Source organism: Marmota marmota, unplaced genomic scaffold, assembly GCF_001458135.2.
Source record: "Marmota marmota marmota unplaced genomic scaffold, marMar, whole genome shotgun sequence".
In the NCBI taxonomy this organism is placed as follows: Eukaryota; Metazoa; Chordata; class Mammalia; order Rodentia; family Sciuridae; genus Marmota; species Marmota marmota.
In genome coordinates, this window is record NW_025999990.1 from 18,524,374 (window position 1) to 18,539,010 (window position 14,637).

The 14,637-nt window shown below is 37.9% G+C and overlaps 1 protein-coding gene across 9 annotated transcripts in view; it reads left to right on the forward strand.

Annotated features, from left to right (window-relative positions):
* The window catches only part of Dym (dymeclin), a 359,511-nt gene that overhangs the window by 52,121 nt on the left and 292,753 nt on the right, over positions 1 to 14,637 (forward strand). For all 9 annotated transcript variants that reach the window (XM_048806245.1, XM_048806244.1, XM_048806242.1 and 6 more), the window contains 2 exons: positions 10,093 to 10,145; positions 14,469 to 14,562. In XM_048806245.1, coding sequence (XP_048662202.1) covers positions 10,093 to 10,145; positions 14,469 to 14,562 — 147 coding nt within the window. The remainder of the gene's footprint in view (positions 1 to 10,092; positions 10,146 to 14,468; positions 14,563 to 14,637) is intronic.

A 14,637-nucleotide genomic window follows, 5' to 3' on the forward strand; every position in this document is an offset into this window, starting at 1 on the left:
GTATATCTCAAATATTATGATTTTTTTTTAAAGAGAGAGAGAGAGATGAGAGAGAGAGAGAGAGAGAGAATTTTTTAATATTTTTTTTTTAGTTTTCGGTGGACACAACATCTTTGTTTGTATGTGGTGCTGAGGATCGAACCCGGGCCGCACGCATGCCAGGCGAGCGCGCTACCGCTTGAGCCACATCCCCAGCCCAAATATTATGATTTTACTAATATAAAATTATGAATGAAATATTTTCCATTTTTAAAAAAATATTTGCAATATGGTATGTTCCAACACATTTTAATTGGAATATCCACATTTGAAGTGGTGAGTAACTACTTGTAGCTAGTAGTTACCATACTGGATAGTTTTAGAACTGTCTCAAAGCATTCGGTTTTCTTCCTCAGTTTCTCTAAAATTTCTTTGTAAAAAGCCTTAATGCTAAAAGATCGCTCTTTTAAAAAATGCCCTTCATCACTATCAGCAGAGAACTCTTGGGGAGACAGGTAGGGATTTTAAAACCAGCTACAGTAGAGTTGCTCACCTGGAGAATTTTCTGTATTACCTGTGTTGGCAGAAAAGGGCATGTGATTAACCAGGTGTCCAGGCTGGAAACTGTTGCCTCTTCTCAGACTTCTCATTCCTGTACTGTCACTAATCCTCTCTGGAAACCTCAGTTTGCTTATTTATAAGAAATTGGGCTTATAATGGTCCTGTTCACTAGAAGAGATTTTCATGGGATTTAAATGCACTGATAAATTTGAAAAATGCTTTGAAAGACATTTACAGGTTCTATAAATCGAAGGCATTACTTTAATTTAATTAGAGAGAAAAAGGCCGCTACATTTTAGAGCCAATAATAGCTATTATTTACTGAGAGTTTACTTTGTGCTAGGAAATGTTATGAGTGCTTTATAGGTATTTTATAATTTAACCATAGAATCAAGCTTGTAAAGGTACTCTTATATATGAAGAAGCTATGATATTGAAGTTAGGAAATTAGTCCAGGGTCACTTATCTGGTAAGTAAACTGGTGTGAGAATGTACCTTTTAAAAATATGGAATTGAAATACAAGAAAAATTTGTCATTGTAGCTATCTTCAAATGTACAGTTCTGTGGCATTGAGTACATGCTCCGTCTCTTGTAATCATGACCACCTTCCATCTCTAGAACTTTTCCATGTTCTCTGTTGGAAAGTCTGTAGTAACTGAAAACAAACTCCCCATTATCCTTCTCCCCAACTCCTGGCAACCACTTTCTAATTTTTTTCTATAAATTTGTCAGCTAAGTACTGTATATAGGAGGAATCATACAAGTTTTATCTTTTTGTGACTACCTTATTTCACTTAGCATAACGTTGTCAAAGTTCATCCATATTATAGAATATGTCTGAATTTCCTTATTGTTAAGTCAGAGAATACTCCATTGTATGTATGTGCTGTATTTTCTTTATTCATCTATTATTTAGTGGACAGTTGAGTTGCTTCTACCATTTGGCTCTTGTCAGTAATACTTCTGTGAACATGGGTGTACAAAGTGGGAATTGCTGGATCAGGTGGAAATCCTATTTTCTTTTTAACTTTGAACTATTTGAACCTTCATATGTTTTCAACAGTGGATGCATCATTTTACATGCTTATTAGCAGCACACCAGTCCGTTTTTCCACATCTTTGTTCAGACTTGTTCCTTTCCTCCCCTCCCCTCCCCTCCCCTCCCCTCCGTATTTATTTTTTATTTATTTTTTGGGGTGGGGTACCAAGGATTGTATTCAGGAACAGTTAGCCATATCCTGCCGCAGTCTGGCTGGGCACAATCAGGAGCCACTTGTCAAAAGAAACTAACTTTATTTTTAGAACCACACACGCCAAACAAAACAGCCTCTCAGGAAAAACCCTCAGAGCCTCAACTGCCACCACCGGCTTTCCACAAGCCTCTCTCTCCCACACAAGCTTCTCTCCACCTCCCACAATCCTCCTGCTCTTGAGGCCGATTGGCTGGGTCACGTGGGCGGAGCCAAAAAAGTCCCCCAATGAGCAGCTCCGTGGTCTGAAAGGGCAGGGAAACAGTCCAATGAGCATCACCGCAGAGGAGCCAATCAGCTAGATGTTGCTGGGGCCGAGGAGCCAATCAGCTAGATGTTGCTGGGGCCGCTGTGAGCCAATCATCAGCCGGCAGCTGGAAGTTTGCTGGCAGCTGGAAGTTTGCTGGGGCCCCTTCGGCTGTGGCTCTCAACATCTCCCCCTCTCTGTTTAAACAACAAGCATGTGGCTTAGGGACCGTGCCTGCCTTAGGTTGTCCAATAGTACATATGGTCCTTAGGTTGGTACCATTGCAATTGGATCTTACCCGTCACTGACTACCGGTCCAGTATACAGCCACACCTGTGGAGAGGTCTTTGTACCAGCGGGGGGGTGAGGTTCTTTGCCTCACCTCTGTTGGCCCCCAAATTTTAGCTGGACGATCATGACAAGCAGAAGGGAGGAAGATACACCAAGCCAATTGACGGCTCCTTTTGGAAAAATTGTACCACCGATGACATCATCAGCAAAAATACCCCAACACTACCACAAGTCGCTGCACCAACAGATAGTTCACAATGCATACAGGTGAGCTCACAATGTGTCCAGGCAAGTTCTGCAAGCAGTTCAGTGATGGCTATTGTAGAAGCTGTAGATTGGTTTTATCTTTGACTTCACCAGCACTGGGATGAAGATAGGAATTCTGGCAATAATGGCTAAAGAAAAAATTATGTAACATTACAGAAGGCACTAAAAGAAAACAATTTTCTTAACAATTTACATTATCTTTAAGAGAATTATTAAATATAATGAAAAGGAAAGGTGAAAGTAAACAAACAGATCTGTTAACCTTCTTTTGTGTTCACATATTAAAACAATCTTTAACAGCTGTTTACCCAATTAAATTAAACCATTTAAATCACGTGAATTAAAAAAAAATATTTGGATCCATTTTATCATGAGCGCTCATCATATATGATATATGGACATACATACATTCAAACATATAACACAAAACACAAGTGTGCACACATAATATAATACATACAACACATAACATTATAGTAAAGGCCTTATAACTTTTTACAGGTGAAATCTCCATTGCAATGTTTAAAAACTCTATAGTCAAAAAATAGAACTGATCAGCAAAACATTAACCTAGGTCTGTATGAGCTCAAAAAACAAAATAGAACTTCATGATATGGCAAAGGGCAATAATAAAATAGATATTGAAAAAAGCATCCTGGTTCTGTTGCAGATGTAAGAATAGCCAAACTGGAGTTTTGGATATCAGTTGTTATGGATTTGAGCCAAATCATCTTCTTTTTGGTCTGTAGAAATCGCTTTAGTTAATCTTTCTGGAATCCAAATCGGCTGCTGTTCTCCCTGTGGAAACACATAAACAGACCCCCGACTCCAGACAATCACTGGGTCAGGACCTTGGTTAATCTCTCTGGAATCCAAATCGGCTGCTGTTCTCCCTGTGGAAACACACAAACAGACCCCCGACTCCAGACAATTACTGGGTCAGGACCTTTCCATTGTCCTGTTAGAATATCCTTCCAAAGTACCTTGGGCTTATGTACATTTTTTGGACACATATGCCTTTCCGCAGCACTAAGTCCTGATGAATCCAAATTTAAAAAGTTTAGAGTAAAAAGGGTTATTTTAAGTTTATCTTTGGGGAATATATACCCCTTCCCAATTCCTTCTTTTTGCTTTAATAAGTACATTTTAATAGTTTGATGAGCTCTTTCAACTATGCCTTGTCCCTGTGGATTGTATGGGATTCCTGTTATATGAGTAATGCCAAATGTTGAGCAAAATTGTTTAAAAGAGGTAGAAGTATAACCAGGGGCATTATCTGTTTTTAACTGTTTTGGAACACCCACAGTGGCAAAATTTTGTAAGCAATGAGCTATAACATCTTTAGTTTTTTCTCCGGCATGAAGGGAGCCCATCAAAAATCCAGAAGAAGTATCAACTGTAACATGCAAATATTTTAATTTTCCAAATTCTGGCAAGTGTGTGACGTCCATCTGCCAAATATGGTTAGGTATCAATCCTCTAGGATTGACTCCAAGATTAACTTGTGGTAAAAAGGTCACACAATTTTGACATTGTTTTATTATTTGTCTAGCTTGTTCCTTAGTTATTTTAAAACGCTTTTGTAAAGTATTAGCATTGACATGGAACTTTTTATGAAAATTTATAGCTTCTTCTAGTGTAGAGAAAATATGTATGTCATGTGTAGTTTTATCTGCTAAATCATTGCCCAAACTAAGGGCTCCAGGCAATCCTGTATGTGCCCTGATATGTCCTATAAAGAATGGATCTTTTCTGTCCCAGATTAGACTTTGTATAGTGGAAAGCAAAGAGAAAACAGTAGAAGAAGGGGAAATCCTACCAGCATCTTCAAGAGATACTATAGCATTAACTACATACTGACTATCAGAAAATAAATTAAATACAGAATCTTTAAACATCACAAAAGCTTGTAAAACTGCATTAAGCTCTACCTTTTGAGCTGATTGTTTGGGTACTAAAAATGTAAAAGTTTGATCAGGGGTAACTACTGCTGCTGTACCATTATTTGACCCATCAGTGAATATATTTGGAGCATTCATGATAGGTGTTTTTCTTGTCATTTTTGGAAAAATTACAGGATGCAATGACCAAAAAGACAATAAAGGATTAGATGGTAAGTGGTTATCAAATGAAACATTAGATTTGCACATGATTATTGCCCAAGTATTTAACTCATTAGCTAACTCATCAATTTGATTCATAGTATATGGAGTAATAATTTTATTGGGAGAAATTCCAAACACTCCCTTTGCTGCTTTTATTCCTTTGAGTATTAATTGTCCTACAGCCTCAGGATACCTAGTAAGAATAGTGTTAGGAGAATAAGATAAATGTATCCATAATAATGGACCTTCTTGCCAAAATACTCCTGTAGGAATATTTTTTGTTGGTAGTACAATAAATAATAAAGGCAAACTTATATCAATTCTATCCAAATGCATATTTTCCATATATGTTTCAATGATTTTTAATGCCTTTCTTGCTTCAGGCGTTAACATTCGGGGTGAATTTGGATCTGATGGACCTTTTAGGATATCAAATAAAGGTCCCAACTCTCCTGTTGGTATACCTAAATAAGGCCTTATCCAATTTATGTCTCCTAATAACTTTTGAAAGTCATTAAGTGATTTGAGTTGATCTACTCGTATTTGAATTTTTGGTGGACGGACCATGGTTGAGGATAATAGAACTCCTAAATAATTAATTGGAAAATTTAATTGTACTTTATCTATTGCTATCTCTAGATTATAATTTTTTAATAAGTTTGTAAGTGTGGCATAACATTCTAGCAATGTGTTTTTATCTTTGTGTGCTAATAATACATCATCCATATAGTGAAATATTTGTAGTTCAGGATTTTGATTTCTAAGTGGCTGGATTACTTTGTTAACATAAATTTGACACATAGTTGGGCTGTTAGCCATCCCTTGAGGGAGTACTTTCCATTCATATCTCTGATCAGGACCTTCATGATTCAGTGCAGGGATAGTAAATGCAAAACGTGGACTATCCTCAGGATGAATTGGAATTGAAAAAAAACAATCTTTAATATCTATAACTAAAACATACCAGGTTTTTGGCAAAGCAGACAATTGAGGAATCCCTGATTGAGCAGGTCCCATAATAACCATCTCATTATTAATGGCTCTTAAATCTTGCAATAATCTCCATTTACCAGATTTCTTTTTGATGACAAAAATGGGAGTATTATGGGGAGATACAGAAGGTTGTATATGTCCTTCTGCTAATTGTTGTTTGACCAGGTCATGGGCTGCTTGTATCTTTTCTTTAGTCAGGGGCCACTGAGGAACCCATACTGGTCTTTCTGATTTCCAAGTAATTTTTATTGTCTCAGTGGCCCTTTCTGAAAATCCAACCCATGTCTGTCTGTTCCTTGATCTATTTGTATTGGTGCTGCTATACCTTGTTCTTGTTTTTCTAATCTTTTTCCTTTCCTAAAACCTTGTCTAGTCATAATAGTGGGTGCATTTTGGTTGATGTTATTTGTTAATGTCAAACCTAATTGATCTAGGACATCTCGTCCCCATAAATTTACGGGAAGATGATCCAATACATATGGCTGTATAGTTCCTTCACATCCTTCAGGATCCTTCCAATCTAATACCATTGCACTTCTATGGGGATTAGTCGCCACTCCTAGGCCTCGAAGCGTTTGAGTGGCTTGTTGTAATGGCCAATGTTTTGGCCATTCTTGACGAGAGATGATGCTAAGGTCTGCACCTGTATCCAGTAGCCCATTAAATTCATGTCCTTGAATATTTAGTTTTAGCATGGGGCGAGAATCTAAATTTAAAGAAAGCATAGCCCAATCTACACCTGTGGAGCCTAATCCCTTGGAACCTCTTTCTACAGTACGACTGGAAAATTTATCATGTAGGCTGGGTATTATTAGTAACTGTGCTATTCTATCTCCTGGTGAAATTACTGATATACCCTTTGGAGAACTGGCTATAATTTTTATTTCACCTTCATAATCGGGATCAATTACCCCAGGACTTATCATAAGTCCTTTTAGAGTAGAAGAGCTGCGTCCCAATAATAAGCCTACTGTTCCTTTGGGAAGAGGTCCTTTCACCCCTGTGGGAATGATTTGAACTCCCATCTCTGGAGTTAGTACTGCTCTGGCGGAGGCGCAGATGTCCAACCCTGCGCTCCCTCTGGTTTGTCTGATGAGGGATCTGATGGACAATGTGTCCTGGGCACTACCCTGATGGGGTTGCTGGGTTCCTCCAGTGCTCCGTATATTTGTGGTTTTGGGCCCCGGAGCATTGGGCCCCCCTGTCCATTTTTTGGCAATGGAGCCCGATGCCTTTCTCCACGATATCGTGGATAAACACCTGGTCCTTGTTCGTTTTTTGATAATGGAGTACCCTCTATGGTGGTTTGAGAACGGCATTCATTAGCCCAATGTCTCCCTCTACGGCATCGTGGGCAAATACCTGGTATTCTACTCCTTTGATACCTAGTTTTGTTAAACCCTCCTCCAATGGGGCAATTCCTTTTAAAATGTCCTGTTTGTTCACAATTGTAGCATGTTCTTGGCCTGGCATCTAAAGCCTGTTTTACTGCAGCTGCCACAATTTGCCCTTGTTCATTAATGTCTCTGGCATCTAAAGCCTGTTTTACTGCAGCTGCCACGACTTGCTCTTGTTCATTAATGTCTCTACATAATTTAATATATGTGTTTAAATCTTCATGTTTCCATGGTCTAATGATATCTCTGCACCAACGATTCGCTTGCTCATAAGCCAGGTGTTTTAGTAATGGCATTGCTTGTTCTGTATTCCCAAAAACTCTGGTAGCTGTTTGAATAAGCCTATCTACAAATTCAGCATAAGGTTCATTAGCTCCTTGTATTACCTTAGATAATTGAACTTGTAAACCTCCATGTCCTTGTAAAGTCTTCCATGCCTTAATTGCATCTGCAGCAATTTGTGCGTATACACCAGGATCATATGCAATTTGTTGCTGCTGATCCTCATAAGGTCCCTTTCCTAACAACATATCTAGATTTCTCTGAGGATAACCAGCTGCTGCATTTCGCCTAGCCGTCTCCTTGCAAAATTCCTCATTGGCAACCTTCCATAACAGGTATTGTCCTCCATTTAGCACAGCTTTACACATATTAGCCCAATCTGCTGGCGTCATGTTCAAGTTGTTAATGGATTCGACCATGCTTACAGTGAAGGGTGCTTGAGGACCATAGGTTGTTACAGCCTCTTTTAGCTGCTTCACTGTTTTGAAATTTAAAACTTGGTAAAATCGCTGCCCTCCTGCCTCAAATACAGGGCATGTTAATATTTGAGATCTTGTCTCAGGATCCCAACTATCAACTGCGGGGGTTGGGGACCTCCCAGCATATGGAGGTGGCCTTGTTAGTTGGACACTTACGTCCTCTGGTGATAGAAAGGTGTTAGTAGCAGTCTCCTGTTGTAACTTTCCCCCTGATGGCTTTTTCTGTTTTACACTTTCTTTCTCTGTCTGACTAGCTTGAGAGGCCTTCTCTTTTACTTGAATCTTTTCCTCTGTCTGACTAACTTGAGAGACCTTCTCTTTTACTTGAATCATTATGTCTTCTTCTTCCTCTACCATTGTCTGAACTGAAGGCTTTGGACTAAGCAAACAAGATATGAACGTCCACAATGGCAATGTGCCAACTGGCAGAGTCCCTGGGCTTTTCTTTTCTATTCTTTTTAAATCTTCACCATGATGGTTCCATTGTGATATATTTAACAACTCCTCCTTAAAAAGCCATGGGCTACATTTTTGTATTGTATCAACGTATGCCCTGATTGTTCTTGATTTTACTGAGATGCCTCCTTCCTCTAACAATTTACTTAACACTCTTTCAGTTTGTTTTTTACTAATTTCTGATCCCGTATTTCTACTATAATACAACTCAACAAGATAACGCCTAACAAAACTGAAACTGAGTGAAACAAAATTGGAACAACACAAAATCATTATAATAGCCTCCTGAAATGTCCATCCGTCCTTTCTCCCTATCTGTTCCTCAGATGTGAGCGGTTTTTCTTCCATCTTACACATCTCCAGGGACAGGCAACTTAAAACAAAAGTGAAACAAAATAACAAAAGAAGAATCTTAAAATGGCTACCCATCCTCTCGCCCTGCCCTCAGAGGCGAGCAGTTCACTTACCCTCAGTCGCTCCCCGTGCGAGCCACCAAATGCCGCAGTCTGGCTGGGCACAATCAGGAGCCACTTGTCAAAAGAAACTAACTTTATTTTTAGAACCACACACGCCAAACAAAACAGCCTCTCAGGAAAAATCCTCAGAGCCTCAACTGCCACCACCGGCTTTCCACAAGCCTCTCTCTCCCACACAAGCCTCTCTCCACCTCCCACAATCCTCCTGCTCTTGAGGCCGATTGGCTGGGTCACGTGGGCGGAGCCAAAAAAAGTCCCCCAATGAGCAGCTCCGTGGTCTGAAAGGGCAGGGAAACAGTCCAATGAGCATCACCGCAGAGGAGCCAATCAGCTAGATGTTGCTGGGGCCGAGGAGCCAATCAGCTAGATGTTGCTGGGGCCGCTGTGAGCCAATCATCAGCCGGCAGCTGGAAGTTTGCTGGCAGCTGGAAGTTTGCTGGGGCCCCTTTGGCTGTGGCTCTCAACAATATCCCCAGCCCTATTTTGTATTTTATTTAGAGACAGGGTCTCACTGAGTTGCTTAGTGCCTTGCTAAGTTGCTGATGCTGGCTTTGAACTCTTGCTCAGCCTCCCAAGCCACTGGGATTATAGGCATGTGCCACCCTGCCTGGCTTCCTTTTCTTTTCTTGATAGTAGTCATCCTAATGGGGTAAAGATTATAAACATACAGTTGGTTGTCACTGTGGTTTTAATTTGCATTTCTGGAATAATTAGTGACATTGAACATCTTTTCAGTTGCTTATTGGTCATTTGTACATCTTCTTTAGAAAAATGGCCATTCGAGACCTTTCTCTCTTTTTTAGTTAAGTGGTTTTTATTGTTGTTGTAGGAGTTTTTAAAGTAATTTTGGATATCAAAGCCTTATCATAATATGATTTGCAAATACTTTTATCTGTTCCATGGATTGACTTTTTATTGTTGGTTTGATCTGGATATATCTTTATTATTATTTTTTTTTGTACTTGGGATTGAACCCAGGGGTGCTCAACCACTGAGCCACATCTGCAGCCTTTTTTAAAAAAATAATTTATTCAGAGACAGGGTCTCACTCAGTTATTTAGGGTCTTTCTATGTTGCTGAGGCTGACTTTGAACTTCCAGTCCTCATGCTTTAGCCTTCCATGTAGCTGGGATTAGCAGTCACTCTCAGCTTAAAGTTTTATTTTATATTTCTCATTTTATTGTTTACCTTGTATACAATATTTAAAAAAAATTATTTTTTTTCTTATTTATATATTCCTTTAACTGACGAGTATATATGTATTTGGTATTGTAGTTGTAAAGTACCTTTCTTATTTTGTCTTTCCAGTTCTGAGTTGAAGCTCTTGGAGGAGGCAACCATTTCAGTCTGCAAGGCTTTAGGTAAGGGAGAAGGTGTGTATGTGTGTGTTTGTGTGGTGCATGAGTGTGTGCAGGTATGCATGTGTGTAGGGGACTTTTTTCAAATGTTCTGTTACAGATTTTGTCAATATTATATGAATTGGATTAATGAAGTGATGTATCTTGATAATGAAATAAGTAATAATTATTTCTGTTCATAGTACTTATGGATGTTAACAGAAGATTCCATTCAGTTAACACGCACTGAGCTATATTTGTAGTGGTAGTAATAGATTATGCTAAGCTATAGGTACTCTTTCAGCTTGTTCTATTTGTGAATATTGAAATACAGAGAAAAATCAAAATATTAGGTTAGTAATGGACAGTTCATATAGAATTCACCATTCATACTGTGATTTGCCACCTGCCCTGACTGCATGTGCTATTGTTGACTATGTTAACCAGAATAATTATTACTCACAAAAGTATATTAGGAAGTTTCTCCATAACAGCTTGATATTAAGGTAGAAAGCATGAGATCAAGAATACTTTTATGATCTTTATTTCTGTTCTGCTACTTATTAGTTGAACCTTTATTTCCTCATCAAAGTTGAGGTTAAGAACAACTATTTTACAAGATTGTTGAAAGGATAAAAATGATATAACATGAAATATCCAGTATAGCACATGGTATCTAGTTGTTATACAGTTTTATGTCAACAGCTATTTCCTTTTTTGGCCTCATTTTTCAAATGCTTTACTTTCAAGTTGATAGTAATTAGAATGGAATGTGTATGCTTTTTAAAAATATGGGTTTAAAATGCAAATAACTGTAATTACTGTGCATCATTGCTTTGAAAATGAGAGAGAATGTGTTTATAAAATATCCAGTATAAGGATCTTTAAAGTAATATTAATATCTGTTATAAAATCAAGCCATGTTGCCAGGCATGGTGGCACACAGCCTTAATCCCAGCAGTTTAGGAGGCTAAGATAGGAAGATTGCAAGTTTGAGTCTAGCCTCAGCAACTTAGTGAGACCCTGTCTCAAAATAAAAAATAAAAAAGGGTAGGGATGCAGTTCAGTGGTAAAGCATCCAAGTTCAATCCTCAGCATAACAAAACCAAACCAGACCAGACCAGACCAGATCAGACTTGTTGATAAGCATATGAGTTCTATGGGCAACTCTCATATCATTTACATTACCAGTAACAGTCTTTGATGAAATATTTTTGTATTTGGAAACATTATGTTGGTAATGATAGAGATCTATTGTTGTATTTGCTTTCAATTAAAACATAGATTACAGAATTTTATGCTATCTATAGCTGGCTCTCAAAAATCATGTGGCAGTTTAATGCTGAAAATTATAGAGTTTTATATCACAGTGGTGTCAGTGCAGTCATTATGATGGTGGCTTTAAGGTGAACTTGTTTTTTGTTTTTTTTTTCATAAAGCTTGCATTTAAACATTGGAAATAATATTGACTTAGCAGATACATGGTGACAAACACACCAAATATGTGTATCATCATCACACACACACACACACACACACACACACAATTAGTATTATTTATCTTTGTTTTATTTTTATTTATTTTTATGTGGTGCTAAGGATCGAACCCAGTGCCTCACGCATGCCAGGGAAGTGCTCTATCACTGAGCCACAACCCCAGCCCCTACTATTATTTTTTAAATATTGTTTTTAGTTGTCAGTGGACCTTTATTTATTTATTTATTTATTTATTTATTTATTTATTTATATTCAGTGCTGAGATTCAAACCCGGTGCCTCACATGTGCTAGGCAAGTGCTCTACCACTGAGCTACAACCCTAGCACCTTCCCACTATTATTTTTAATGTATATTTTTTTCTTGACATTGTATTGGAAGGATGTCATTAAAAGTACCTCTAGGAACAGGAAAATAAAAGATAAATTTTTATTGCCAATAACTCCAACAGTACAGTGGTACAGCTAAAATAAAAAATTTTCCATATTTATCAGAGGTGATCACTGCTATTCATAGTGCTCTGTACTAGATTTGATTCATTTTAAAAATTATTTATTTATTTTTTGATACCGGGGATTGAACTCAGGGCACTTGACCACTGAGCCACATTCCCTGCCCTACTTTGTATTTTATTTAGAGACAGGGTCTTACTGAGTAATGCTTAGTGCCTCGCTTTTGCTGAGGCTGGCTTTGAACTTGGGATCCCCCTGCCTCAGCGTCCCGAGCCGCTGGGATTACAGGTGTGCACCACTGTGCCCGACTCTGGACTAGATTTATATACACAGTTTTATATAAATGGTACTGTTCATGCTAGGATCATTGCTTTATCGGAATCTTCAATCTGGTCGGTCCCATCCTGCTGCTCTGCTTGCCTGTCAGGTGTTCCCTGTTGCTGCTCTGGCTCTTGAAGCTCCTTCAGCTTCCATGACATTTGATATTTATCAATTAACTTTGCTGGTGTTAAATTCCATTCCTTGTACCATGTCCGTCTTTTGGAATCTTGAATCTACCATAAGACATAATTTTTTAAAAACTCATTTAATTTAATTAATGAGATCATCTTTAATTTTATTAATTTATAGTTTTGATCTTAATTTTATCAAACAGTTCATCCTGAAATCTCAAGGTATTTTCAATTAAACTACACCCAAAGCTAGAAAGAAAACTAGGAAATTTTTGTTCTAAGTGAAACTCTAATGATATCTGACATCTTAACCGCATTTCTGTTCTCAATTGTGAAAGCTAGACAGAAGCTCCCCTGTTTTAGAATGTAAGCTCCACGAGGACAGGGGGTTCTGTTTACAGGTGCCTCTGTAGTGCCTGAAATAGTGCAGGTGTAAAGTAAATACATGATGAATGAAAAAGGTAAACAAAGCTTTATTTTATATATTTATTTATTTTGTGGTACTGGGGATTGCGCCAGTATATTTCTGGTTTTTTTTTTCCAATTTCTTTGAGATACCCCTCTCTGAATTGCTTAGGCTGGCTGTGAATTTGTTATCTTCCTGATAAGCCTTCTAGTGGATAAGATTACAGGCTTGTACCACCCCAGTGGGAAGCTTTAATTACAGCAGTCTAGTAGCCTGGGTGCTCCTTCCAACAACAACAGTATTGTTTTCATTCATTTTGTGTTCAAATAGATAACCATTTGCAAATTCAATTGATTACTTATAAAGTCATTCATTATAAAAGGACTGTTGAACAAAGATTAAAATTGGGATTCTAAATGACAGTAGTCACATCAGTTTAGTTTCTTTCAATATTTATTTATTTTTGTGGCACTAGTGATTGAACCCTGAGGAATTCTACCACTGAGTTACATCCCCAGACTTTTTTTTTTGGGGGGGGGGGGTCAGACATAGTCTCACTAAGTTGCTTGCTGACGACTTGGAGACTGCCTTGAACTTTTTTTTTTTTTTTTTAAGCGAGAGAGAGAGAGAGAATTTTAATATTTATTTTTTAGTTTTTGGCAGACACAACATCTTTGTTTGTATGTGGTGCTGAGGATCGAATCCGGGCCGCACGCATGCCAGGCGAGCGCGCTATCGCTTTAGCCACATCCCCAGCCCCTGCCTTGAATTTTTGATCATCCTGCCTCAGCCTCCCAAGTTGCTGGGATTATAGGCATGTACTACCACACCTGGATTCGTTATTTTACTTTGATTTACAGAAGCTAGCTAATATTAAACCCCACAGAGATACATTTGTAAACTTAACTTTTTTTTTTTAAAACAGTTCATCCTGAAAATCTCAAGGTATTTTTAATTAAACTACACCCAAAACTAGAAAGAAAACTAGGAAATTTTTGTTTCAAATTGAAACTCTAGTGATATCTGACATCCAACTGCATATCTGTTCTTGATTGTGAAGGCTGGACAGAAGCTCCCCTAACTCGCAGTACATGGGGCACCTTGCTCCTCACTGTGGAGTTCTCCAGCCATCAATAGTGGGCACCATCTGGGAGACTGGTAAAGATGAGATTCTTCTGAGGTCACACTTCATACATGTGGAATCAGAATTTGTATTTTAATAAAATGCCCTGTGATTTTAATGTACATGAATGTATCTATTAACTACAAAGTTACAATTTTGGATTCTGAGATAAGGTAGCCACTTTCTTCTATTGTTCCCATAATTTTTATTTTGCAAATCATAGTTTTGATGTTCAGAATTATGACCCAAGAAAGCAGTTTTTCTCATTGCTTATTTCCCTAATTGATGTGAAATTGGCATAAGGTTGGTCAATAAGCAATTTCAATTTGACATTTGATTTTATAGATGTTACTATATATATGTTCTCTTTGATATTAGTGCTTGATTTTAACTTTTTAAATCATTTTCTTCTCTTGCAGTTGAAAACAATCCTCGAACAGGAAATCTTGGTGCACTAATTAAGGTCTTCCTTTCTAGAACCAAAGAACTCAAACTTTCAGCAGAATGTCAGAAGTAAGCTGGCTGATTAAATTATGTTTGCTTTTCACTTAATAATATGAATATTATTTTTCATTTATTGGTGGAATT